The 24863-nt window shown below is 39.1% G+C and overlaps 1 protein-coding gene across 2 annotated transcripts; it reads left to right on the top strand.

Moving 5' to 3' along the window:
• Positions 1-8285: 8285 nt before the first annotated feature.
• On the top strand, positions 8286-21983 carry LOC129099009 (semaphorin-7A). 2 transcript variants are annotated; one of them, XM_054608173.1, is made up of 14 exons: positions 8286-8558; positions 10558-10691; positions 10819-10887; positions 10985-11083; positions 11324-11432; positions 11797-11901; positions 12025-12164; positions 12320-12498; positions 13187-13289; positions 14256-14451; positions 15267-15382; positions 15635-15780; positions 18652-18728; positions 19729-20510. In XM_054608173.1, the coding sequence occupies exons 1-14, from the start codon at positions 8456-8458 to the stop codon at positions 19752-19754; spliced, it is 1602 nt and encodes a 533-aa protein (XP_054464148.1). In that variant the 5' UTR covers positions 8286-8455; the 3' UTR covers positions 19755-20510. The 2 variants fall into 2 exon arrangements, with proteins under 2 accessions (XP_054464148.1, XP_054464140.1); XM_054608165.1 differs by lacking the exon at positions 19729-20510 and adding an exon at positions 20523-21983 and having other exon boundaries at positions 8292-8558.
• The last annotated feature ends 2880 nt before the right edge of the window (positions 21984-24863 follow it).

Here is a 24863-nt window from a genome sequence, read left to right as displayed (position 1 = left end):
TTTGATGATTATCCTCTCAATTAATCACTCAATTGTAGTCTATAAACGTCACAAGTTCCCAGAGCCCAGGATGACACAAATCACTTTTTCTGTCCAACCAGCAGATTCAGATTCAATTCATAACGACATTTAATGATGTCAAAGAGAGAAAAGCAGCAATACCACATTTATCAGGCTGGGACCAGAAAGTGTTTGGATTTTTTTTTTGTTAATCAGCGGCATAGACATCGGCGATTCATTTTATGATGACTAATGGATGACTCAACTAATTAAGAATGAACTGCCCTTTAAAGAACATTTGATCCAATAGAAATGAAACCGTATCAACCACACTCTTCCACAATAAACATGAAAAAGTAATTATGTGGTGAAGCCTGCATTCACTGGGGATCACATACGTATGACTGTCATGGATCTCCCACCTACACGACTGCCACGTGGTCATACGAACAAAAGAGAGGGTGAGTCACTTCTCACCCTATATGTATTCATTCATGGTCATGGAGGCCACTGGCTCTCCTCCTATTCAATTAATGTTATATGACAGTGTAGCACGAGCAACCAGAGCACCCCGGGCAGAACCAGGATGTGCTGGAGTGAATATATCTGCACTCTGCTGCCTGACACACACACACACACACACACACACACACACACACACACACACACACACACACACACACACACACACACACACACACACACACACACAAATAGAATTCCACAATGTAAAGTGTAATCATAAATCCAACTAAATTGATTAGGAAGTTCAAAAACTGAAGCAGATGTGCTACATAATATCTATACATGTAGCTCACTGTAGCATCACTGGTACATTACACACTGGACCCTCCACTTCACAAAGGTAATGACATTCTCCTGTAGTTTGACTCCAAGACCAGAAGTAAAATACATAAAGAGTAGAGGGACCGGTTATTTAAGCAATGTATGACCACTAGGGGGCAGCATTTAGCAAACTTTATTTGTATAGCACCTTTTCTACAGGTTAGTGCAATTCTAAATGTTTGACAGATGACTGATTGATAATAAGACAGTACTTATCTAAAGAGCAAAGATAATTTGAGACAAATAAAAAAAAATGCAGCTGCTAAAATGTAAAAATAAAAACAATGAAATAAATTAAATAATCAAATAAAAACGATGTAAAATAGATCAAATATAAACAAGAAACAAATAGCACTTTTAAAAAGATGACTATAGTGAAATATATGATTAAAAAAATAAAAAGCGAAACATTCTTATCAAAAGCCAGTTACAGATACGTTTTAAGGGTTACATTTAAATATATCCTCAGACAGACTGTTACGAGAAGTGTTTGTTCTGTATTTACAGTTAAACCCATGTGCCACAGAGGACCATAGTTCATAGAGAGGAAGCATGTCAGACAAGTAGGCTGGTGCACCATGAAACTGTAAGAAGAACTTAAGTTTACTTAAAAAGAAACCCTGAAACCCTTGAAGCCTGATGCATTTGTGACACTTTGTTTAACTGTTAAGAAGAATATCACACTTTAATTTTTCTTTGCAAGTATATTGTAAATTCTCACATTGTAGCTGACATTGGTCTCAGCTTTAGTGCTGCCAGATTTTTCAGATTTGCAGGTTTGCTGAAGTGTACTTCTACGTCAAAGTGCCCCACTCAAAGTAAACTATATTCTGATAGTAGAATATATCTCAGTATATTACCTTGAGTATACCACAGCATTCGTTAAGGATCTGGTGTATTCAGCTTTACTCAGGGTTTCAATACAATTTTGAGAGGAACCTACCAACCAATCAACAAGTATAATCAGTAACCATAACTATAGTGTACTGTACACATAGACCTTTCACATGTTTCATAGGGTTCAGGAGAAGAAAATGTAGAAGTCACAGAACGGCTAACAAAATCTCTTTTTTCTCCATCTCTATCTCTGATTTCCATGTTTGAACATTTCTTCTCTCGTTTGTCAGATTTATCCAGAAACGCTGACTCTTTTCATCTAGATTATTTAAATTGAAGCCAACCTAAATCACCACCCTATTAGCATAGTTTAACCTACCACACAAGGCTCTACCCTCCATGTGAGTATTTCCTTCATCAGCTTCCTTTTTTCAAAAGCTCTATTACTCACTGGCAGGAAATAAGCGGGTCCCTGGACTGACTCGGTTATGGAGGTGTTGATATTTTTCAGTCACCACCTACTCCTAAAAACTTTCTAAACAAAATTATAAGAAAGTAAACTACTTTGCACAACAGAAGGAACTTTTTTAAATGTCTTTTGAACCAGGGAAAACAGCTGGAATCGGTTGAATAACCATTGAGGTCTATTAAAAATGTTGTGACATGATTGTAAAGCAAGGCTTATTGTTAAAACAATCAAATTTCATCTACAGTGCTGGGTATTTGTCAAATTCTCAGAGAGAAGGCCTTACTTCCCAGTGGCCTATTTAAGGACCATATTCACTAAAGGTTTAACTTTATGGTGACTTTTTTTGGGAGACAAGGTTTGTAGGGTGAATATCCAGAACGCCTCACGTTGTTTTAAAAACAAGTCAAAGTCGCCACCTCTAGGTGGTAGTCTGACTTTTTCAATGCCACAAAACCTTAACGTGGATATGTCGTGTCTTTCATCATTAAAGTGTACCGTTACAGGATAGTCTCTGTCATTTCTGCGTATACAACTTTTGTGTTCACTAATACGCAGCTTGAGCTTTCTGGTAGTTTTGCCTACATACACAAGTCCACATGGACAATATAGCATGTACACAACATGTGTGGAGGCACAAGTGATAACACTCTTTATGTGAAACACTTTGTTGGTGTGAGGGTGATGAAAACTGTAGGTTTTGTATGTATTATTGCACTGTGCACAGCTACCACAACGGTAGTTGCCATTGGGTAGGGGGCTTAGCAGTCTCTGTTGTGCAAGTAGAGGGGGCTTGTAATGTACAGAATCTGCATGAACCAGTAGGTCCTTCAAGTTTTTTCCTGTTTATACACAAAAAGAGGCATATCATTAAAACGTGGGGCTGGCTACATCAAATGTCACTAGTAGAGCATCAACAGATAAATCAGCAAGACATGAAACATTATTTATAAAATCAGTAGAATCTCTGATGTATGCTTGTAAGGAATGGACATAAGGTTTAATAAAGAAGTCAACAAACTCTGACAGTGGAGACAATAAGGAGTTGGTCTGAGCCACTATGGGACGGCCTGGAGGATCAATCAGTGATTTATGGATTTTAGGCAAGGTGTATATTACAGGGCGGATAGGGTGCTGACAATAAAGAAAGCCATGTTCAGCTTTAGTGATCCAACCTTTTAGCAACGCCTCTCTCAAATAGACACACACCTCCTGTTGAAAAGAGCTAGTGGGATCAGTGTCCAACTTTTTATAAACGTTTCCTCGACAATTGAGAGACAATTTCTAATTGGTATTTAACAACATCTTGTACACAAACTGCTCCGCCTTTATCCGCTGGTTTAATCACAATGTCTTTATCATCAAGCAGTTCACTCAAAGCCATCCTTTCATTAGATGTCAAATTATTTGAAACATGATAAATAATAATAATCTATAGATAAATGTCTTGTAAACAAGCTTTGTAAAAGTGTTTGATTTCAATTCAAACCAGATTTCTTTTTAGTTTAGGGGGTATGATTTAAATTTTGTTTCATATTTATTCTCATTATTATCTACCCAAGATCTTCCTTGTGCCAGTGTTTTGGTACTTTTTGTAAAAAGGAAAAAAAAAGAACGTTTAATGAAATCAAAAGGTAAAAAATGAAACACCAAAGTATGGTTTACATTTTGTACTACCTTGTCATTTGCAAGTGCCTTCATCATTTCAAGTGTTGATTTAGAAAGAAATGTTATGTTTGTTAGATTGTTCATCTTCATAATGTCCTGTTCAACTATTCTGCAGAAAGTGTTGATGGATGCATTAGTGGAGTTTGGGCAAAAAGAACTCTTTGGTCTGAACGGTGTTAAAGAAGTTCTGGCGATAGTATCAGTGTTTTTGGAAAAGAAATGTCTCAGTTTAATCTGTCTAAAGCACTTGAACATGTCCACTTTTAGACCAAATGCATTTATCCCACAAGTGGGCACAAATGACAGGCCCTTGGACAGGAGTGACATTTGATCGTTAGATAATTCCTTGGAGGAAATATTAATTACCGTGTTTTGGTGAAATTGCGTGTCCAAGGACGGTTTGTTCTTTGATGACCGCTTGCCTCTCCGACATTTCTTCGGTCCTTTTTGTTGTTCTTTCTGCGTCCGTCTAAAAAAGGACCAGTGTGAACGGGGCCACTTGAATCACTGTCGAAGGTGAAGTCACTCTCCATGGAAGAATCACCTCTGGGAAAACGACGCCTCTGATGATAGGAGTCAGCCGTAGGTCGGGTTGATCCACTGGTGCCAAGCGGTCTCGTGCGTGATTGCGCCCGGTAGGCTGGGAGGATGGCATACGTTCATTTGTTTCCCAGTTGTATATCTCATTTCTTTGATAGTCTTCAGTGTCACGTTTGTATTTCTTCAGCTCAGTGATCTGTAGCTGATCTTTATATTTATTTACAGAGTCCTTTATGGCCCGATCGATAGACGAAAAGTCAACTCCAAACTTCTCTTTTAGATTCGTTTCTTGTGCAAGGATTTCAGTCTTTAACTCACATGATTCAGTAGATACTTGTTCAGTAGATACTTATTCTTATCCTATTCAAACTCCTAAAAATCCTGTCCTACAAAAGAAATAGGAAAGTATTGATCTTGGCATTATAGCCTTTCTATAATTTCTATATTTATCTTTATGTGGTTTTTGATTGAAGACATACCTCTCATATATATTATGTATTATGTGTATGTTTTCATGTTTGTAGGCTTTTAGTGCCACATATGATTGAAATTGATTGTTTATTTGTCGATGGTTTTGATTTGTGGATGTCATGTGATTGGGGCAATCGGATTGGTCTACCAATTTTACGAACCCCAAATGTTATTTAAATGCAGCATCCTCACTTCCATGTAAAATAACCTGATGAAGGTCTATGCACCAAAACGTCGTGACTAAAACACATTTATATGCAAGTGAAGAAGCCAGTGTGCAGGAGTTTTTGTTCTATATTGTCTACTTAAGGTATTCTCCTACCCACCTGTCGTCCTACTGGAGTGCAAAAGTTTTGCTCTTTTTATATACACAACTGATCAAATTACTATTTGAAACATGAAGGTATCATTCCTTGTGACAAACCCACATAGAAATACCACCCTAATCTCCAGTCTTCCTCATCTCTACAGCACCTGGAAGTCTATGGATCATTGTTTGTTTTATTTAAGCCCACATTTCCGCTCTCTTAAACCTTTTTTCCACAACTGGGAAGCTCAGTAAAAGAAACTCTGATAAAGCCCATGTACACTACCTTTGCAACGCCAAAAAAGTCAAACAGACATAACTTGCCACTGGCTGGTGAACATAGTGGAGCATTTAGCATCTCAAGAACACATATTTGTATCAGGAGTTGGTTGAGACCAAACACAGAGCTAAAATGAGAGTGAACATTGGATTTACATTCATCAGGTGACTCAAAATGAACGATTATGTTGCTCTCTGTCAGGCTATTTTTTGCTAACATGTTTCCCATGTCATTGTTTTTTTAACTTGTTACACTGACCCCAAGTGAGGTCATATAATACAACTTTAAATAAAAAGATTATTGTTCAAAAGGAATGACTCAGATTCCCATTTTAACACCCTGTCACACCCTTTAACCTTCTTCAAAGCTAAAAACAGTATCTTGGGAGAGATATGACATAACAAGCCTTTTAGCAAGCAGAGTGACTGTTCATGACCCATAGTTCATGGGCTATGTTATGCTATAAATATGGCTGCCCTCAGGGCAAAGGGGGCGTTTAACGGAAGCCTTATGTCGCACCGGATTAAAGTATTAAAACACCCGGGGTCAAATATCCTTTCATGTGCATTCAGATGAATGAGCTACCATTTAATTGTACACACATTAGCATTATCCTTCAGTGTGTTGCAAACAATTGCTCAAGATCATTTTAATACTAGGACACACTAGACTTCTCTCTGAAATTACAGAATCAGTTTTGCATTCCTCACATTAAAAACATTACATTTCTCAGAATAACCATAGTGTTGACATACTAACAGGCTACACATATTCATCATGTATGTGGGGGTGTTTGTGCAGACATTTACCCCAGAGATGACACCATCAGTGGTTCTATTTAGAATGTCTCATTGGGACTACATTGTTGATTTTTGGAGCATTTCCTTATTATACATTCATCTTTGTAATCTCGCCCAAAATGCACATCTTGGTAATATGATGCAAACATGAAACTGCTTTCCGCTGAGCTCAACAATTTTTTCAATCTATCAGCTTTAGAGAGATGACACATGATAAATGCATTAAAACAAAATGTAGCAAACCGATATGAATAGCTATGATGAAGTGGGTTGGACTAAGGCACTTGAGTTCCAGCCTGCTGATTATTACAGTAAAGCAAAACCTACTCAACAAGCATCGTTTCTCTGATGAATGTGGTATGTATTTCTCCTCTTTCAACTTTTCTCTGGATGACATACTATATTTTGTAAAGTATAGGTAGTAAAACTAGAACAATGATATTCACTGCTTAAAATGTGTAAAGTCAATCTTAGCATCTTTGCTGCAAAAGAAACAACTAAATAGATTTATAATTATATATTCTAGGCTCACCCTTTTTACAGCGGGAACCGCATATACCCCCTCCCCTACACAGAGACATGCAGTCATTCAGTACCTTCCAAATCTTTAATGAAGAGAACCTGAATGAGGAGCCAGAGGAGGAGCAGCAGTACGACACCTTCAATCATCCCCTTACAGCAGAAAGAGACGACGAGCTGCCAGACAGGTTGGTCGGGGTCGTCCTCCTCGGCTGGACGAGGCCTCTGCGAGTATGGGTAAATATCTGTGGGAAGTGGGTGGCCAACTTTTAATGTCATCTTCCTAACACATTTATAAACAATATGTATTAATGAATATTAGTGAGACACAGATATTGTGGACTAGGAAACTTTACACTCTCTGGATCCCTTTTTGTTAGCAACATTACATCATTGGTTTGAGGAGATCATTTGGCTTTGTGTTTCCCACCTAGAGGCCTTGGACCTTAAAAAGATGGGACTTGCACCTTCTGCTGGCTTTTTTCTCTCTCCATATTCTTACTCACAATCCAAAACATATCTCATAGTCTCAATGTTTAAGTTTCTTACTAGAGAGATGGTCTCTAAAATGTTGCACACAAGAAGACTAGACATTTGAAAAAGAAAAGCACAAATTCAGAGCTAATCAGAGGAAAACTTAACATTGGCTGATAAAACATTAGACTCACGTGTGTTGTGCATCTTCTCTCCTCATCAGAGCCAGTATCCATCGGCTCTTCGTCTGCTGGTAGATGAAATCCCTGCAGAATGTGTAACACTAGTTACTCATATAATACACTCTTTGCACCCCGGTGGCACCCTTCATTGTGTCGTGAGTATGAGTGGAGTGAGCTCAGCCACCTGCTCTGATTATCAGCTGCAGTCAGCTTTCAGCATGTGTGCTGCAGCACCATTTACAGTACAGCTGGCCAACTTCCAGTCATAACTGCAGTCTTTTTCCAGCTGTTGGCCAAAGACACTCACAACTGCAAACTCTCTGATGTGGACGATCAGCCCCCAGGGGAGGTGGGAATCTTTAGGAAAATACAGTGACCGTTTTGTTTTACCTTTTCAATCAGTTATTTCAAAAGATCAAGTAATGATTTGATTTAAGAGAAGTACCACAAGGATATTCTTATGATGAGTTTTAAATTATTTGGCTGGCTGATTGTGTGATTGATTTAGGATGTAGTACAAGCCTTTGCTTGGTCTCCATGATAAAATGAAGCAACAATTTATGGGTAACCAAATACCAATATACTTATGTCTCATTTGATTTCACAAAATGTAAATATAATCATTTTTAATAATAAAAAAACTGGTTTAGTTGTAAGGAAGTCACAAAAAAAAACGTAGTCAGCTGTTCCTAGTGAGGTAATATTGTTTATTACAATCTTTATTTTTTAATGATGAATGCTTCCAGTCAGCAACGAACCAACACTGCCACCTGCTGGAGGTTTAGGGATTATGATTGGCTCTTCATGTCCTGCTTGAGGAGTAGAGGCTGGAAAAGTCACCTTACTAGTCCATTTAACTCATTTAGCCACTGCAAATCGACTTAGTGCGTGAGCTCTGAGCACAAACTAGTATATAACATCAGGGTTTCCACCAAAAAATTACATTACATTTCTTAACATCACCACATGAACAACGCATCCAGGAGGCAGGGCTTGGGCATCTGTCTCTATCTCTCCTCATGAGCTCAAGAACCACTTCTGCCGACTTTATGCCTCAGACGCAGAATGGCGCTCTTGTTTTTAACGCTATTTGTGTTATTTCCATGTCTCAGTAGTTTGACAGCGGCGACAGCAACGCTTTCACAGAGGATGACCTTCACAGACAGAGGTATGATGTATTTCGCATTTTTTTCCTACGACTTTTAAACATGACATCATTCTTGACATCGCTGTGATGGAGACTGTACTGTATTTATCTTGTGTCCAAGAAAAGAAGGACAAGGACAACGTTTTACATACGTATCACATATCAGGAATCAGTATGGTCATCTACATCCAGGATATCGTTTTCCTATATATTTTTGTCCTACAGGAAACTGTCTATTGACTGACTACACGGTCACACACACACAAACAGCAAAGTCATTTATATTATAAGATGTATAATATGATCATAATATAAAACATAAAAAAATCTAATAATGTCTTTTAAATATATCGATTGATTGCACCACTATTATGATGATATAAAAGTACCACAGTATTTTAAAATTGTGTACTGAAGATATACTTTTGGGAGTGTTCAGTGATCGAAAGGTTGAGACTTCATCATGAACAATAGGCCTTTTTAACAGAAGACATTTCAGACACTGGTGTAAATAAGAAAGCTGCTTCAGTCTGTGCATGCTGTAGCTGTCACACTGGAAGCCTTTGATAGAACAGAAGCATCGTTAAAGTCATTAATAACACCTCTAGTTTAAGTGTCTGCCGTGAAAAAGATTTTTCAAAATACTGTTTGGCTATTCGATTATTGTGGCTTTCAAATGAACTCTTTGGGGAAGGACAACAGACCGTCTCCCACGTTTAAAGGCACACTGACTCTGCAGTTTTTACTGATTAATAAACCTCAATCTGACACTCCTTGCATTTCGCATCAAGTTGTCATCCTTATGTGCTTTTAAAATGTTTGTGGGAGGCTAGGAGTACCAATAAAAAGAAACAGCTGTCGAACCGAACTAAGTTAATTTCTTTAAAACTCCATCAGAGGAAAACTTAACATTTGACCACTCCTCTGTGAGATGTGAAACAAGCAAAACATAGATTTCTGCAGTGGCTGCACAAAGCCTCTATGGCTTTGAATAATACAGCTAACTGCAAGGTTCACTTTGAATGGAGACCACATCATCGTATGAAATGCAGAACCTTCGTGACATTTTTATCTTAATGCGGAAGTATTTACTTCTGTTTCTCTTTCCTGTTTAGCATAAATGTAAATTAAATATATTTTGGTCTCTGGATGTTGGTGGGACCAAACCAGCAATTTAATGTCTCGTTTGAATATGGGATTGAAGGCGCACATTTTCAGACAGTTGCAGTTGGTTTTTTCACATGAAAAGTGACAAACAGTCATCGATGAATGAAAAATAAGAGAGTTGAGAGAGGAGAGTTCAAACCCTGGATCCTCTCCCACCCCCTCTGAGCTGGCCAATATGTGAGCCTAGACCTCGACTCAGCATTGCTTTTAGCTTAATACTTATGTCAGCATGCCAACTTGCTCACAATGACATTGCTAGCATTCTGGTGTTAAGCAGATATAATGTTTCCCATGTTCTCCGTCTCAGTTTAGTGTGTTAGCATGCCACGGTTTGCTGATTAGCATTGAACAAAGCACAAGTGAGGCTGATGGCGGTGTTATCAGTTTCACAGGCATGAGGTTGTAAACGTAACATATTAAACAGATGACAACTTTGACCTGATGATGGTGTTAGATGAAATGTTAATTCATCTCCAAAGTTATTACGATTCATCCTCGGAATTGAATATCTACTCCAACTTTCATGACAGTCCATCCAGTAGTTGTAGACATTTCTCTTAAAATGAGAAATGTCAACCTCATGGCGGTGCCACTGGGAAATTCAGGGGATCACTGAAGTTCTTCATATTGGAATAACAAAAAACTAATTTAAATGTTGTGCCAATCCATCAACTTGATGAGATATTTCACAGTATAAATGAAAACTTTGGCCTGCTGCTGGCACTAGAGGACTAGTTCGAGGACCTTGTCATCTCCCAATATTTGATTAAGCTCTCACTGTGTACACATGACAATTTGCCCACATCCATTGCACATCCAATGTTTATCATTAAATATTTATTTTCCACTGTAGAGACGACAATGAAAAGGTTACCTTTACCAGGACACGATTCACCCGTAGAGATCCTGTTGGAGGGCGAGGCCGACACCGTCATAATCGCTGGAAAAAAACACCTGAACTCATTCAACTTCCAAAGTCCTCAGAAGGTAGTGAGCTTCTCTGGTAGTGTTTGCTTATGCGAGTAAATATCAGGAGTCTGCAATCAAACAACAGATGACATTCATTTACAGTGACGTGGAGATAATGATAACATCTCATTCCTTCTCTTCACAGACTCCTCGAGAAATAAGAGTGTTGTGGACCGAGTGCATCGACGACAAGAATCCACAACAACTGAAAGCAGTAAAAGAATATAACTTAATAGCAAACGGCAGGACGTGTGGATCTGTTGGTCAGATCTGATTGTTATATCACAAACATTTTTACTCTTGTCACTTAGGATTGCAACTATAACATCACTGTGGTCCACCAGAGGGAGGAGGCCAACCAGGTGTTTCTGTGCGGGACCAATAGCAAGGAGACCCTGTGCTGTGACATGGTAGGACACAATGCAGAGATGCACAGGATGTGTTACCGAGAACGGAAGGAACATGTCTGTTTTGCTGTCACAACATTTGGGAAAATCGGGAATAATGGTGCTCCTTTCTGTCTGGTCGCAGTTGCTATCACTGCTCGGTCGCTACTGGAGCTGCATCTTCTATGTATTTGAAACAATCCAATTGTGCTGCCAGATGGAGAATAGCTGGGGTAGTTTGAGATCTTCTGTGTTTTCTTGTAGAATTTAAATGAGCAGCAACCCAGCTGCCTTTCCTTTGAAAAAATGGATGACATAAAAAGGAGCATAAGGAAATTTGTCATAAAGGAAGGTGAACCGTATGCCCTTGTGGGTGAGTTTCTGAACTTTTTTTAAACAGCCGATGAATCTCTGCTTTCTCACTGCTAACCATGCTTCAATCAGTATTAATTTTTTTCTCCTTTGCGACCATTGCTTATAAGGAATTTGCTCTGGTGCTTCCTGCTTGTGCCTACTATTCACTCCAGGCTCCAGTTTCCTCCCACTGGCATCACAGCCAGCACAGACAAGTTTTGTCTTTCGCTCAGGTTTTGAATATCAGTGGACAGTTTTTTCATACTGGAGAAACTGGTGTCTGGAAAATGAAAAGGGGAACTAATGCTCGCTGCAAACCAAAAGCATAGCGATGCTGTTATGATACCTTAAACATCTGTAAAAATGTGTTCTGTCTTTTGCAGATTCTCCAGATAGTGATCTCTTCATTACATACTCTGGATCTCAAGAGTTTGTTGGCATCCACAAGTTTGGGAAACACCGAGTTGTACCGGCAAGACACAATAAAGGTATTTGCAAGGAGATAAATTGGTTTCCTGTAAGGACTAAGGATAAGTCCCATCGGTTAAATGATGTTCACTTGTGTTCTAAGGCTATAGAGTCAAACAATGACTTTGTTTTTCTCTCTTTAGAGCAGCACTATGTGGGTTTGGTGCATGGCAGACAGACAGAACCACTGAATAGCAAAGTATATGCCTTCTATAGGGAGAAAAACAGTGACAAAGGCGTCTCCAGTGGCATGTGGCTCCCTTTTGTAACCCGGGTTTGCACGGTAAGACCTGCATATTTAAAAAATGAAATACATTCTTTGAATAAAAACAAAGTTTTAGCATCAGATATGTGCACATATGGGTAACATATACTGTAGTTATGATTACATATGCATTATAAGAGTGATTGATCCTTTGGCTGCGTTATTGTTGCTAGGCGGATCGTGGCGGTCGCAAGAACATCCTGCAGTTTAGCTGGACGTCACAGATGAATGCCAGGCTCTTCTGCGGAGATGAGGACAGCAAACAATATTTCTCTGAGCTGGTAGACGTGGCTACTGTTCATGCAAAGCAGTGGCTGGACACCAGGGTTTATGCACTCTTCCGAAATGAATGGTAAGACTCCATGATCATTCATGCAATCAAGAAAGAGTGGGAAGTCTAACAAAATTACAAACACTGTTTTTTTCCAAGTTTCAATCATGTTGGGGTTAGATAAATTTAAGTACAGTATAAAACTCGAGTATACTCTATAAGTATACACTTAAGCATTAGCCTGCAATCATTTTATTTTCTGAAAAACCACTAAAAAATAACTTACGCCTAAAACTTAAACTTAAAAAGCTCAAATGTAATCCAAACTTGACTGGTGACCCAATTTCCCTAAATATAATATAGAGTCAGCCCTAATGATGTGAGACAAAAACAAGGATGACTTTGCAGTTTTTAGATAAAACAGCAGAGTCAGTCAATTTAACCAAACTATAACCACAGACCATCATGAGATGGGAACATGGACTCTTAAATGAGTACACAGAAGCAAAACAACATAAATTGAATCTTCAGTTGATAAAATGGGCAAATCGTTTAAGTTTGAACATGATGTTGATCAGACAGAACTTCTCTTATTCTAAGATAATGTCTTGTTTGTGCTTCCTCTTGTTGGTGCTTCCTCTCCTTTCTTAATTTAGACCTCTCTGACGAGCTGTTCTTTTTACATTTTCCGACCAGCGTGACTACAGTCTTTACTGACTTCTCAGCAGTTTCTCTGTGTTTACCCACTGACCTCTGTGTCTCTCTGCAGGGGTATGAGTGCTGTGTGTGTCTACACCATACAAGATATTGAGCACATCTTCACTAACTCCCCACTTAAAGGCTCGGAGGGAACAAGATACAGGCCTAGAGAGGTATGTGTCAAACAACTTTATCTGAGGTGTAAAACAACCATTGTAACAACTTGCCTCGTTTTTTCTTTTTATTGATAAATCATCAACATGTTAGCACTGAAAACAAGCTCACAATTCATTCAAATTTGACCAGTGTTTAAAAATTACCTTTTGACCTTTTGTGTATATTGTGTAAGTCATCACTGGTGTTACTCGAATACCCAAAAACGAATTAATATTTTTTGGTTTTGGTTTGCTATTATTTTAAAGGCACTATTTCTAGAAATTCTCCACTTTTACACCCCCAGTAGCATCGGAAAAGATACTCAGGCGGACAGCTATGCACTCTACTACGCCATCCCAACCTTAGATTTAATGTCGCTGTCAAGCTAAACTTGATGTACAAATGTGCATTTAGGAACACTTTTAGGATGATATTCTTTGACAACAAGTCGGCTGGAAAGATTCAAAACTGAGTCAGACAGGTTTTTAAGTCAACTCATGGAGCTAATGACAGCTTCATTAGCTAGCTAGCTACAGGGGATAAAATTAGTTGTCATTTCAGCTGGCAAAGCCGATTCTCCCAAACGACTGTTTGGAAAAGGGCACGCACTTTCAAAAAACATTTACTTGGCAGGTGATTGGATGAACCGTCTGTCAATAAAAGTCGAACCGAGGCAGTCGGTAGACGAGCGAAAAACATCTTGAGACAGGCCTTCAGTGCCGTTCTTTGTTCTTCTTTCACAGAAGAAATACTCTCCAGTTTAGATATAATTGATGTTGTAGCCCCCTCAATGCTGACCTCTTTGGGTGCAGCCATTGTTGTCTAGAACAAAGAGTCACTTCTCTGTGCAGTTCCAGTCAGTCCAGTTGCTGTGCAAGGCAACATGTGTGTCACGCAGGAATGGGAAAGCTTGACAGGCAGGACAAACTGTAGCTGAACCATCACAACACAAACAAAAACCCACATGCCTATTTTTGCTTCAGTGTGATGCAGACAGCACACAGATTCCACAAGAGGTCCTGATGGTGATTGAGAAGCATTCGGAGATGGAGCAATGGGTCCAGCCTGTGAACAACGCCGGCCCGCTCCTCTCTAATCACCACAGCTACACTCACATCCAAGTCCACGGTTCCCCGAGCAACAGCGACAGTCACAACACCGTCCTGTTCCTGTCGCTAAGTGAGTAATATCAATCAGGGAAGTTGATACTAATTGTGTAGTTTACTGTATGACTGAACAGGACTGAGTCGTAGACAGTAAGGACTGATCGCCTATGACTCGGACCAAGACCTAAGTCTGGAGGTTTGGCTTCTCTAAAGCTATATGAATAGCAGTAAAGGGAAAGGTTTTGTCTTAAACTCTGACTAATCTCCAGATAGTACGGGGGGAGGGCCTTTTGTTGTGGTTTGAGGTTTTTTTTGTAATTTCCCAATGATGCGTCATGTGGAGTGTCTCATGTGAAATAGGTTCTCGTTAACCACTTTATGACATATATGATGTGTCATAGTACTGTCTCTAGCACTTTGGCTTAGTGATTTTAATGTGATTTTAACTCCTTTATAGTTTTTGGGCATGTTTTGAAAAATCTTACGTCAAGAGACGTAAATCACATTTACAATTAATTAAATCAAAGTCAAACTTAAATTTGAATCACACCCACTTTTTGTGTACGGCAATATGAACTATATGATGCTTCAGCCATTGAGCATCTCTTTAAAGAGCCTCGAGATCGGGTAAAAAAAAAAATCATGTTAGTATTGCTAAACCCCTGTTGGCTTGATGGAAATTAATTACTGCAGCAGTCAAGTAACAACATTGTGCAAGTAGGTACAAGTTCCAGCACCAATGAAGTGCTAAGTTCAACAGACCTGCTAGGCTTTGCTGGATGAGTCATAGAAGGGTGATGCAACATAAGATCTGAATGGGTTGGTGTGTGGTGTTGAGGTGTGTTTATACAGGATTCTTTTACTCACCTTCCTGTCTTCCTGCTGCAGATAACGGAGGGGTTCATAAGGTGATGCAGAATGAAAGTCAAACGTTTGTCATCGCTGAGTATCAACCTTTCAACCACAGAGCCCACATCGTCAGCATCCGCCTCCACCCTACCTCTGTGAGTAACACACTGCGACTACACAAATATTCCCCCAAAACCAATACACAAGGGAAGATTTTTACTCATGTACAGAAATAATGGTGATAGTGATGTGAGCAAATTGGTAGTTCTCCGGAAAGAAATGTGTGCAACTTAGATGTTTTTGGATAAAGTCTTACATTTCTAAGAGGATATTAGTGTTTAAATTAAATAAAAAAAATGCTTCCATTACAATAAAAAAAACAAAGTCTGTGCTGTGTATCATTGCAGAAGAAGCTGTATGTGAGCTCCAGAAACGAACTGGTCCAACTGAATGTGGCAAACTGTGCTCATTATGGGGACAGCTGTGAGCTATGTGTCTTGGCCAGAGATCCCTACTGCGGCTGGAACGGCACCCACTGCATCCCTGAGACACAGTAAGACCGCCCCTTCTTCATGTACCAGGAGACATGTCAGCCAAATATCCAAACATACGCCTTCACCTCACATCCAGAAATGACATGTAGTGGGCTTTTTGTTGTAAAACCAACAAAAGCTTTGTTCTCATTCAGCCTTTCCTTAAAACTAACATTTTTTTCTCATTATTTCAAATTGCCCATTGTTTACATTCAATTCATTACATTCTAACATTGGTCCATAGTGTCACTAGTGGTCAGAAACTCCACAGGGTACCTTTAATTCATAAACTTGTAATACCACGGATTCATCCACAGAGCATACGAAGTGTCCAAACATCTGCATAAGCGCTGTGTCATCAGATTTATGGTGTAATGCGGCATCGCTTGCTACAGCTTATTCACTGACCAGAGTACAGTTGGCCAATCCGCCAAATCTGACAATTATTTCATATCTCACTACTTTCCAAAATAGGCCTTTCCCTAATACAAATGATCCCTTCAGGTCTATGAGTTCTCTTCACACTAAACCGTTTGACAGTGAAAACATAATAGTCCTGTCATACGCCTGTCGGGTGTTTAAACAGCTGTCACCTCATCTGACTTCCTCAAGGCTGAACTCAGAACTGCCAATGTTAAAAAAAAAAGGTTATTACCACAATGTATGCTGTTATCATCGGACATGTCATGAGATAAGTTTCCCATTATAACAAAATAGGGAATGGAATTTTTTATTTTTATTGCAACAACTTTAATCTATCAGGAAATATATTTAAAGAAACGTGTACTTGATTGAAGATATAAAGATTAATCTTGCATCCTGTACAGCCACTTATGGTTTTAAACCAAAAGTCTGATAAAATCAGAAGATAAAAGGTTGTAACGAGAAAATGTTGTGTTATAATAACTTTCGTAATATAATGATACAAAAAGTGTGTTCAGACCAAAAGCAAAGCTGATTTTTGTCACGTGTTACTAGCGCAAATGTGGCCCCTGGAGTATTTTTGTTGAGTATTTCACAACCTGAGAGTATTTCGCCCTTAACAGTCAATGGAGTTTTCCTTCTGGGAAGGAAGAGCGTCTCACCTCCATAGATACCACTTTGTGCTAACTTGGTTTGTTGTAAAGTACAACTGATAGTTAGAATCAAGTTACAAATACATATTTTAGAACCTTTCATGTAGTCCTATGGCTTCGCTCTCCTTTCTCCAACCCCTGTCCCTGTTTGTTCTGTCTCTGTACAGTACTGACGTTGGGTCGTAAAGCTTTGGGTGCCCAGAGACGGCGACAATAAATTCGTCCTCCTTTCTTCTCAACTCTGATAGGCTTTCGCCACATGAATTATTGATGATGAACATGAGTTTTCAACTTGCCCAGCACAATTTTGCTCATCTTTGCATTGACTTTGTATTGTCTTAACATACCTGGTATCATTACTACTATCTCACTTTACAGAGACAAGCTAACTTGAAATGGACTTTACCTCTAACCACCAACACGGTGGGTAAACTTTGGTACTATTGGTCCCTACACCACCTACATACTGAAACATAACCAACACCCCACCCCGTCACCTGCCAGCAAATCTGCACACACACTTCCTGTGATGTCGTTGATGACTTTGATCACTAAGATCACTACATATTTAGCATTGTAGAAAAATTTGCTCTTGGGCTTTGCGAGGAGGAAATTATAGTGATTGGGGGAGTTTCCCCAAATTGGGAAAGGATGACTAGCAATGGTAACTAGAGATAAATGAGTGTATTCTTGCTCTTGGTAATAATCTGACTGGCAATGCATCTATTGTGGTGAAATGCAATCCCCCTTGAATCCCCCTTACCAGGAAGGGGTAGAAGGGAAGTGACTAATAGTAGCTGTTAACTGATTCTTGTTAAATACTTGTGTGGGTCTATGAGTAATCTAGTGAATGGAAATTTCAAACTTAATATGGAAATCTTCCTGACAATGATATACTGTAAAACGTAATGTATGCAGATGACTGTAATTACTGAATTATTTCACTTTGAATTGCCCTTTGTTTCATAAAATAATCAGGCACAGTCACAAAGTAATAGGAAAATGGAATAATACTTGTTATGATGTTTCATGTATGTGTACATATGTTAAGTAAAATAACAAGTTTTCTAATTTATTTGAATTTTTTTCCAAATGATTGTAAAGTCAAACAGAGAAACTTAGTTGGGAGGCGAGAACACTGGTAGCTGTTTAGTGTCGTGAGTCTGAAAGTAAACCGTAATACATTTTGACATTTCAAACTTCCTTTTACGGGTGCTTGTGTTCTGCTCTTCACGCAAAAGGTTTATTGCGATGTTGTTGCAATAAAAAAGAATTCGAAAAAATGTCCTCAATTGGAAAAAATTGTCATTTTTACTTTCATTGCCTTTGACCCTAAGTGTTGATACACTATGGGTTGTAGAACCGTCCCTCCTGAATATATTCTGTCGGAGCAAACATTCAACTCACATGACTGATCAGCTGTTCCTGCCGTCTCGCATATCTCTATAATGTATGAATGCTTGTCTTTGTCCCCATGAAACATGGCCGATAGTAGCTGACATGACAGACCATTAAACAATTAAAACTTAAGACCTCTTTCCATTTTTCTCTCGCAGTCCGTTAGATATTGTTAGATAACCTCTACTTCTTCTACTCTGTTTACTGGGGGAATATAGACATGCATTCCCTATAGCGCCAGCTTCTGAACAAACACACTGTGGCCAAGTTTTCCGCCCCAAACAAGTTGATGGAAACACGATTTATTCGCATTTCTCTTTTTGTGACATTTCAAAAGTTTGCTTGACAAAGGAATCGAAATATGTTTTCAACCTAACTGACATATTTCTCTAAATCAGATTTACTTTACTTTCACAGTGGAACACTGCAGGAGCTGACCCAAGGGAACCATGCAATCTGTGCGTCTACATCAAAGTATCCGGCCCCTAGCAAAGGTATGACGATATTTATGAGTTTACTACAATCTGGTTTAACAGGGTACATTAGGACCAGTGAATTACAGCTCTTCACATAGACAGCTGACAAGTCTAAGATACAGTAAACAGATTGGACACACATAAACCAATGTTTTTGTGATCATTTCATGCCACTGCAGCGTCAAAACAAGCTCATCTTGAAATCCATTAAATTGGAAATTTATATTTTATCTATATCTTTTTAACCCCCCTTTTCTTAATTTATCGATTATGCATGCATGTACAAAGCCCTACATTTTTTTAATTGCATATAAAAATAGAATTGGAAGAACTGAGAAAAGAGTCATAACAACAGTGGCAAGCTAGCAACTGCCCTTGAGCACGGCACTAAACTTCCAAAACCTTCATCATAGCTTTTGCCCTGTGTGATAACATTGATCTGGAAAAGGCTTGTGGCATGATCACAATAGGCTGTTTGCAATTCAATTCAATTCAATTCAGTTTATTTTGTATAGCCCAGAATCAGTGCAGTAGGGCAGTACTGCTGCCCTCTCATGATATCATAGGGTATCAAAGGTTTGGCCTGGCCGCATTCCAAATACTATAGTTGAATTCAGGTCACTGCAAGAACATAAATCATCTTCACCTAATCCATGCACTTCAATCTTCAGATAAGTAGCCAAGCTATTTAAACACATTTATACTAATTCAAGTTCAACTGTCCTGGGCGTCCCTAGCGGTCCTGTAACATACTGTAATTTCACTCTGCAGCTTGTAACTGAATCAAGTCATGCTTTTGTCTTAAACAGAGCAGCCCTTGACATTATAGCCACTACATCAGATATTTTTAGACGTACTGAATATTGTCTTTGAGTGTAAGTGAGGAATATAGTCTGATTGAACCCTTACCATCTAATCTTACCATATGCTCCACATAATATGGGAATCTTGCAAACAACAGACTTGGCTGCTTTCTAGACTTCCTGTGTGCTATCTTTCCCTTTTCATGTCTCTGCAGCAATGAATGTTGCCCCTGACATCTGATCTATGGGACCATGTGGTGCTGCATTTTGAATATTCTGAACAAGAACTTTGACCTGTCTTTCAGAAATACTAAAAACATGTGAGACAACTTCTTTCTGTCTTCTATTCCAACTTTTTTATCACACATACTCGTCATCAAGGGTGTTCAAAGGTCAATTTTAGGTACCATCTTTTCTCATTTACAAAAAAAACTTTAGAGAACAATACTTCTATATTCCCATACGCTGATGATACAGTTCTCTATTCTCCTAGTGCCTTTTCAGATTCTGCCACCCCCATGCCAGAAAAACTTCCTCATTACCCAAAATGTCTACCTGTTTTCACCACACATTTCAGGTCATGTGCAAAAGACAAAGTAAAGAACAACGTCACCACTGCTTTATATAATAACCCTTGATAAAATATACCTTCAAGTTGTTTCATCATACACTTATGTTGTTAGAGTACTTTAACTATTTATTTTACACTTATCAAACTCCCTTTAAAATAATCCAAGCCTGACTATAGTGCAAATGAGAATCCTACCCTTGCCGTTCTACTCTTCCATTAGATATTTTCCTTAAGCATCTTAGAAAAACTGCCCTTCATTAAACATTTGAAACATTTAAATCCACTTGTTCGCTTGTGACTTGTCTATTGCATGCTGGGAGAGTCTCCAGGCATTTTAACAAGAGGCTTGTCATGCACTAACATAAATAATTGATCTGTTTAAATAAATGTTAAACAAACCATCTTAAAGTTTAATACACCCGGTGTTTCTTTTCTCAGTGTTCAGAGGTTCCAAGGACATCATCCAACTTCCTCCTAAGTCAAAGTATTTCCTCCGGTGCCCGGTGTTGTCCCATCATGCCCAGTATACCTGGCTTCATCCTGGAAGCAACACATCCTGCAGCTCGAGGGAGCAGCAGTGCCTTCTGCTGATCGACAGCATGGGTCCCGAGCAGGCAGGAACTTACAAATGCGTGTCAGAGGAGATGGGCTACAGTAGAGTCTCGGCCCACTACCAGCTAAGGCTGGAGAGCAAGGCGGCGGTCCGCTCATCAGTCTCAATGGTCTGGCTTTGTCTAATGGCTGTTCTGATCAAGAGTTTGTCCTGAGTAAATAACATTATAGGAAAACAAGTGTCTGCAATCGTTACATAGCTAGGGCCGCGACATTATTACTAAAAAGTAAATAATTTAGTTACCAAAAGTCCTAATAGTAATTATTTCCTTTGATTTAACTAACTTAATAATATTAGTGCACGTTTGCATTTACGAATCAGCATTGTTTTCAAACGAACAGGACATTGGCTCAGTCTTGCCAAAAATCTTGCTTGGATTATAAATAATAAGCCCTTTCTTATGCATATTTAAAAAAAACGTGTAGCAGCTCAGATGTTCCTCATTTAGCATATGTGAATCCTTTAACATTTCGCTGTAGGCGCTTGCCGTCGGCTGCACAAAAACTGCCAAGTGTACTTTTACCCAATAATGATGTGAATATTTTGTCATGTTGATTCCGTTATCAATCTAACCTGCATGTAAAACAATCCGGCTGGCTAGAGGTGGTATTATCACAGTCACAGAGCCAAAATATATAAATGATAAAAAGATAACCTCATACAGGTAAAAGAGTCATGAGTCTTGCTATATGATAGTGTCATGATGAATTGCATTTCAGTTATTTTGAAATACTACCCGTTTCCTTTACTGAGAAATTCTGTGATAAGGAGGTGGGGACATTCTGTCCTTGATGCAATTTCCTATCTTGCATACTACCTCAGACTTGCTTAAAAGGCTTCGGGCTTTTTATGTTTGTCAAGACGTCTGTCTCTGTTAGGCACTTTGAGCACTTTATTTATTGAAATAAATATATTATGTTTGTTATGAAATGATAGCTTTTGATGTAGATTTTAAATGGAACATGGACATAGTTGTTGCATGATGGGTGATGTTTGACTTTTGATCTGCTCTGACTTACAATGGATTTCTGTTTATTTTTGTAAGAAAACTTTATTTTGTAAAACATGTTTCCATCTGAGCAATGCTCCCTTTTCATTTAAATGCAATCCCTTTTCATTTAAATGCAATGCTCCCTTTTCATTCTACCAGTTTAGTTCTTCAGACCTCAGAAAGGGAAATGGCTGTGGTCTCTTAGCAGCGGTCTACACGCACCACTTCATGCTTTACACAGACGCTGCACCGCTTGGCCTCCTCATACATTTACACAGTCAAATGAACCTTGAAATTAAAAGGGCCATTTTATTTTTAAGATTGCTTCACAAAATAAAAAAACTAAAAAGAAACTACTGGCCCCTGTGCTCTAAATAGTACAACCGAAAATACAGAGGGTTTAAATAGAGAGAGACTTTCACAACTTTGACTGTGAAATTTCAAGAGCGTGATGCTCGGAACACATTGGTTAACAGTGTGATTTAGGAGGGTGGAGCAGTCACATGAAGTTGTGAAATGTTATTGATTGACATTGTGACAAATTTCATTGCTCAAGTCTCTGGGGTTTGGTTTTTTGGTAAGGGAACTTGCTGAACCGTTGACCTGAAACCTGCTGTTTGTAATAAAGTGGAAGTGAATTTGTTTCGCCCCACTGGAGGTGACTGTAAGAGGATGTGAAAAATGCTTCTAAATGTTAAGATGTAAATCATACCTTTGCAAGAACCGTATCTGGTGGTGTCAGAGGCCCCAACACACTTAAACAGCCCTATTATGCTATTATTGTCCGGGTGCATATTTATATCTCAAGTTACAGTTACAACATGTTTACATGTGTTAATGCTCATAATCCTCGTTTTTCTCATCCTGCCTGTCCTGCAGCACACCTTCTCACCCTCTCTCTGAAATGCTCCGTTGTAGCGCTTGCTCCTCCCTCCAGAAAGTAAAGTCTGCCCTGATTGGTCAGCTAGCCCGCTCTGTTGTGATTGGTCAACATTTCCCATTTCAAAAAACTCTTCATCCGGAGCTTCAGCTCCGTCACTCTCTTTTGTTGTTTGAGGGCCAAACTAGCCGGAAGGAGTTTTACGTAACTTCCGTAACACTGTGACCTCATAAAGTTACAGAAGTGAAGGCGAGAATTCAATGGAGCCGTTTCAGGCAGCTCAGGAGCTTCTGAGGGGGAGGGTAACTCCTTTTAGGCATGGACGTCAGGTTTTACACTCTACGGACCTTTTACATGTACAAAAATATATATAACACACTAAAGAGGGAAAAGGTAGAAAAGCATAATAGGGCCACTTTAAAAAAAAAAAAAAGAAATAAAACAAACACACATGGAAGTAAGATATAAAGTAAAACTTTATCATGACATACAAGTTTAAAGCCCTGAGAACCATATCTTTATATTACTAATATGAACAAAACTGAATGTGTGAAAACCACTTTGGAAAAGTGCTCCTCTTAAATACAATCAGCACAAACCAGTTTTTACAAGCATTCATGTGTTTTGTCCTATTTTTTTTTGTTTGCTTTAATCAAAGAGAAAACTATAATATCAGTAATATCATTATTACCATGTCCATAATAATAATAACAGTACAAAAATATGCACAAACCCCACAGTTGAATTAATATACGGAGCATTGTACAAGCCAAAAACAACAACATAAAATTGATAAATGAGGTATTCGATAACCACTTGCATATGCGCCTGTTTTTACACAGATCAGGTTAGTTTTTAAACATTTTTTAAAACTGAATTAACACCAAAATCATCTGAGAGACAAAAGGTTCTGCAGACTTCCAACTTCACAGCTTCCTGAGTGACGAGACCTCGCCTACAGTTACTGACGACGCAAATCCAAAAAAAATGCAAAAACCCAAACCGACGTTGCATTCAGCGAAGTGACGGCGGCTTCCGTCAGCACTCGTCCCCCAACGCAGCTTCAATATCGAACGCAACAGTGACTGCGGCCCACTGCCCTGAGGTATTGTGGTATGACGAGGTAGGGGGCAGTCTCTAATAGACGCACGCACACGGATGCAGGCTCACAGGAACAACACATCATTCATATAAAATATATATATATATATATATATATATATACTCTCATCCACACAGCAAATCAGGTGAAAAGAGCTTGGAGGTTTGTGAGGTGACATGAGGAACTAGACTGGAGAAGTGAATGACCAACCCTCAATTCTTTCCACTCCCTAAACGACGAACAGCAAAGTGCCATTCAACAGCAGGAGACGACTGTGGGTGTAAAGGGAAGTCCCCAGTGAACAATATGGAAAACTGCATGAATGTAAAGAAGGTTGATGCGGAGAGAACTTCACCCATTTAAGTAAAATATCATCCAGACTTATGAATTTGAGCGACCGCCTTCTCCTGTGATAAATGTGACAGTGGCGCCACCTGTAGTATACCTAATGCCATTACAGTTGTATGCATGGTAGAACTGCAACCATGTACTGAACCTGCTTGCACTCATACACACACACACTCTCTCACACACTCACACACACAAACACACACATACACACACAAAGGCAGTGAAGCTACACTATCAAACAGTCATTGCTTTGACTGAGCAGATGAAACAGAACGCCTGGACTAAGAAACAATAAAAGGTTTCAGTAACGCAGCCTAAAGGGTTAATCTGAACTGGTACTGAAAACAAGGTCCACCAGGATGAAAACACACACACACACACACACGCACACGCACACACAAATAAATAGCCAAACTCAGTTGTTACCAACAGCATGAATGATAACTGGTGTCTTGACGTCTGATTGAAGTGTTCGCTAAAATAAAAAGTGATTACTCTCCAAAGGATTAAGCTCGGAGAGAAAGACAATTTCCCCGACCTGTTGAGTAAAACTGCATCAGCCGGCCGGATCTCGCCAGCAACTACTTTAAGGCAGCGTCTATAGTTCTCAGCTTTTTTATAAAATACATTTATGTGACATGCAGGGTTCTGAAGGGTATACCAAAAAAGGACTTCCGGCACTGTCCTCAAAGTCCCAAAACTGAGATCTGCACTGCAAAACCTGACATGTAATGGCTAAAATACAGTCTAGTAAAAGCAACAAGGCTGCCCACCTGGGTTCACACTGGGCTTAGAGAGGTTTCTAAACAGATAAAATGCCTCACATTCAACAAAGATAAAGC

Source organism: Anoplopoma fimbria, chromosome 2 (genome assembly GCF_027596085.1).
Source record: "Anoplopoma fimbria isolate UVic2021 breed Golden Eagle Sablefish chromosome 2, Afim_UVic_2022, whole genome shotgun sequence".
Classification (NCBI taxonomy): Eukaryota; Metazoa; Chordata; class Actinopteri; order Perciformes; family Anoplopomatidae; genus Anoplopoma; species Anoplopoma fimbria.
The sequence above is the reverse complement of the archived record's forward strand: the minus strand, read 5'-3'. Positions and strand labels throughout refer to the sequence as shown.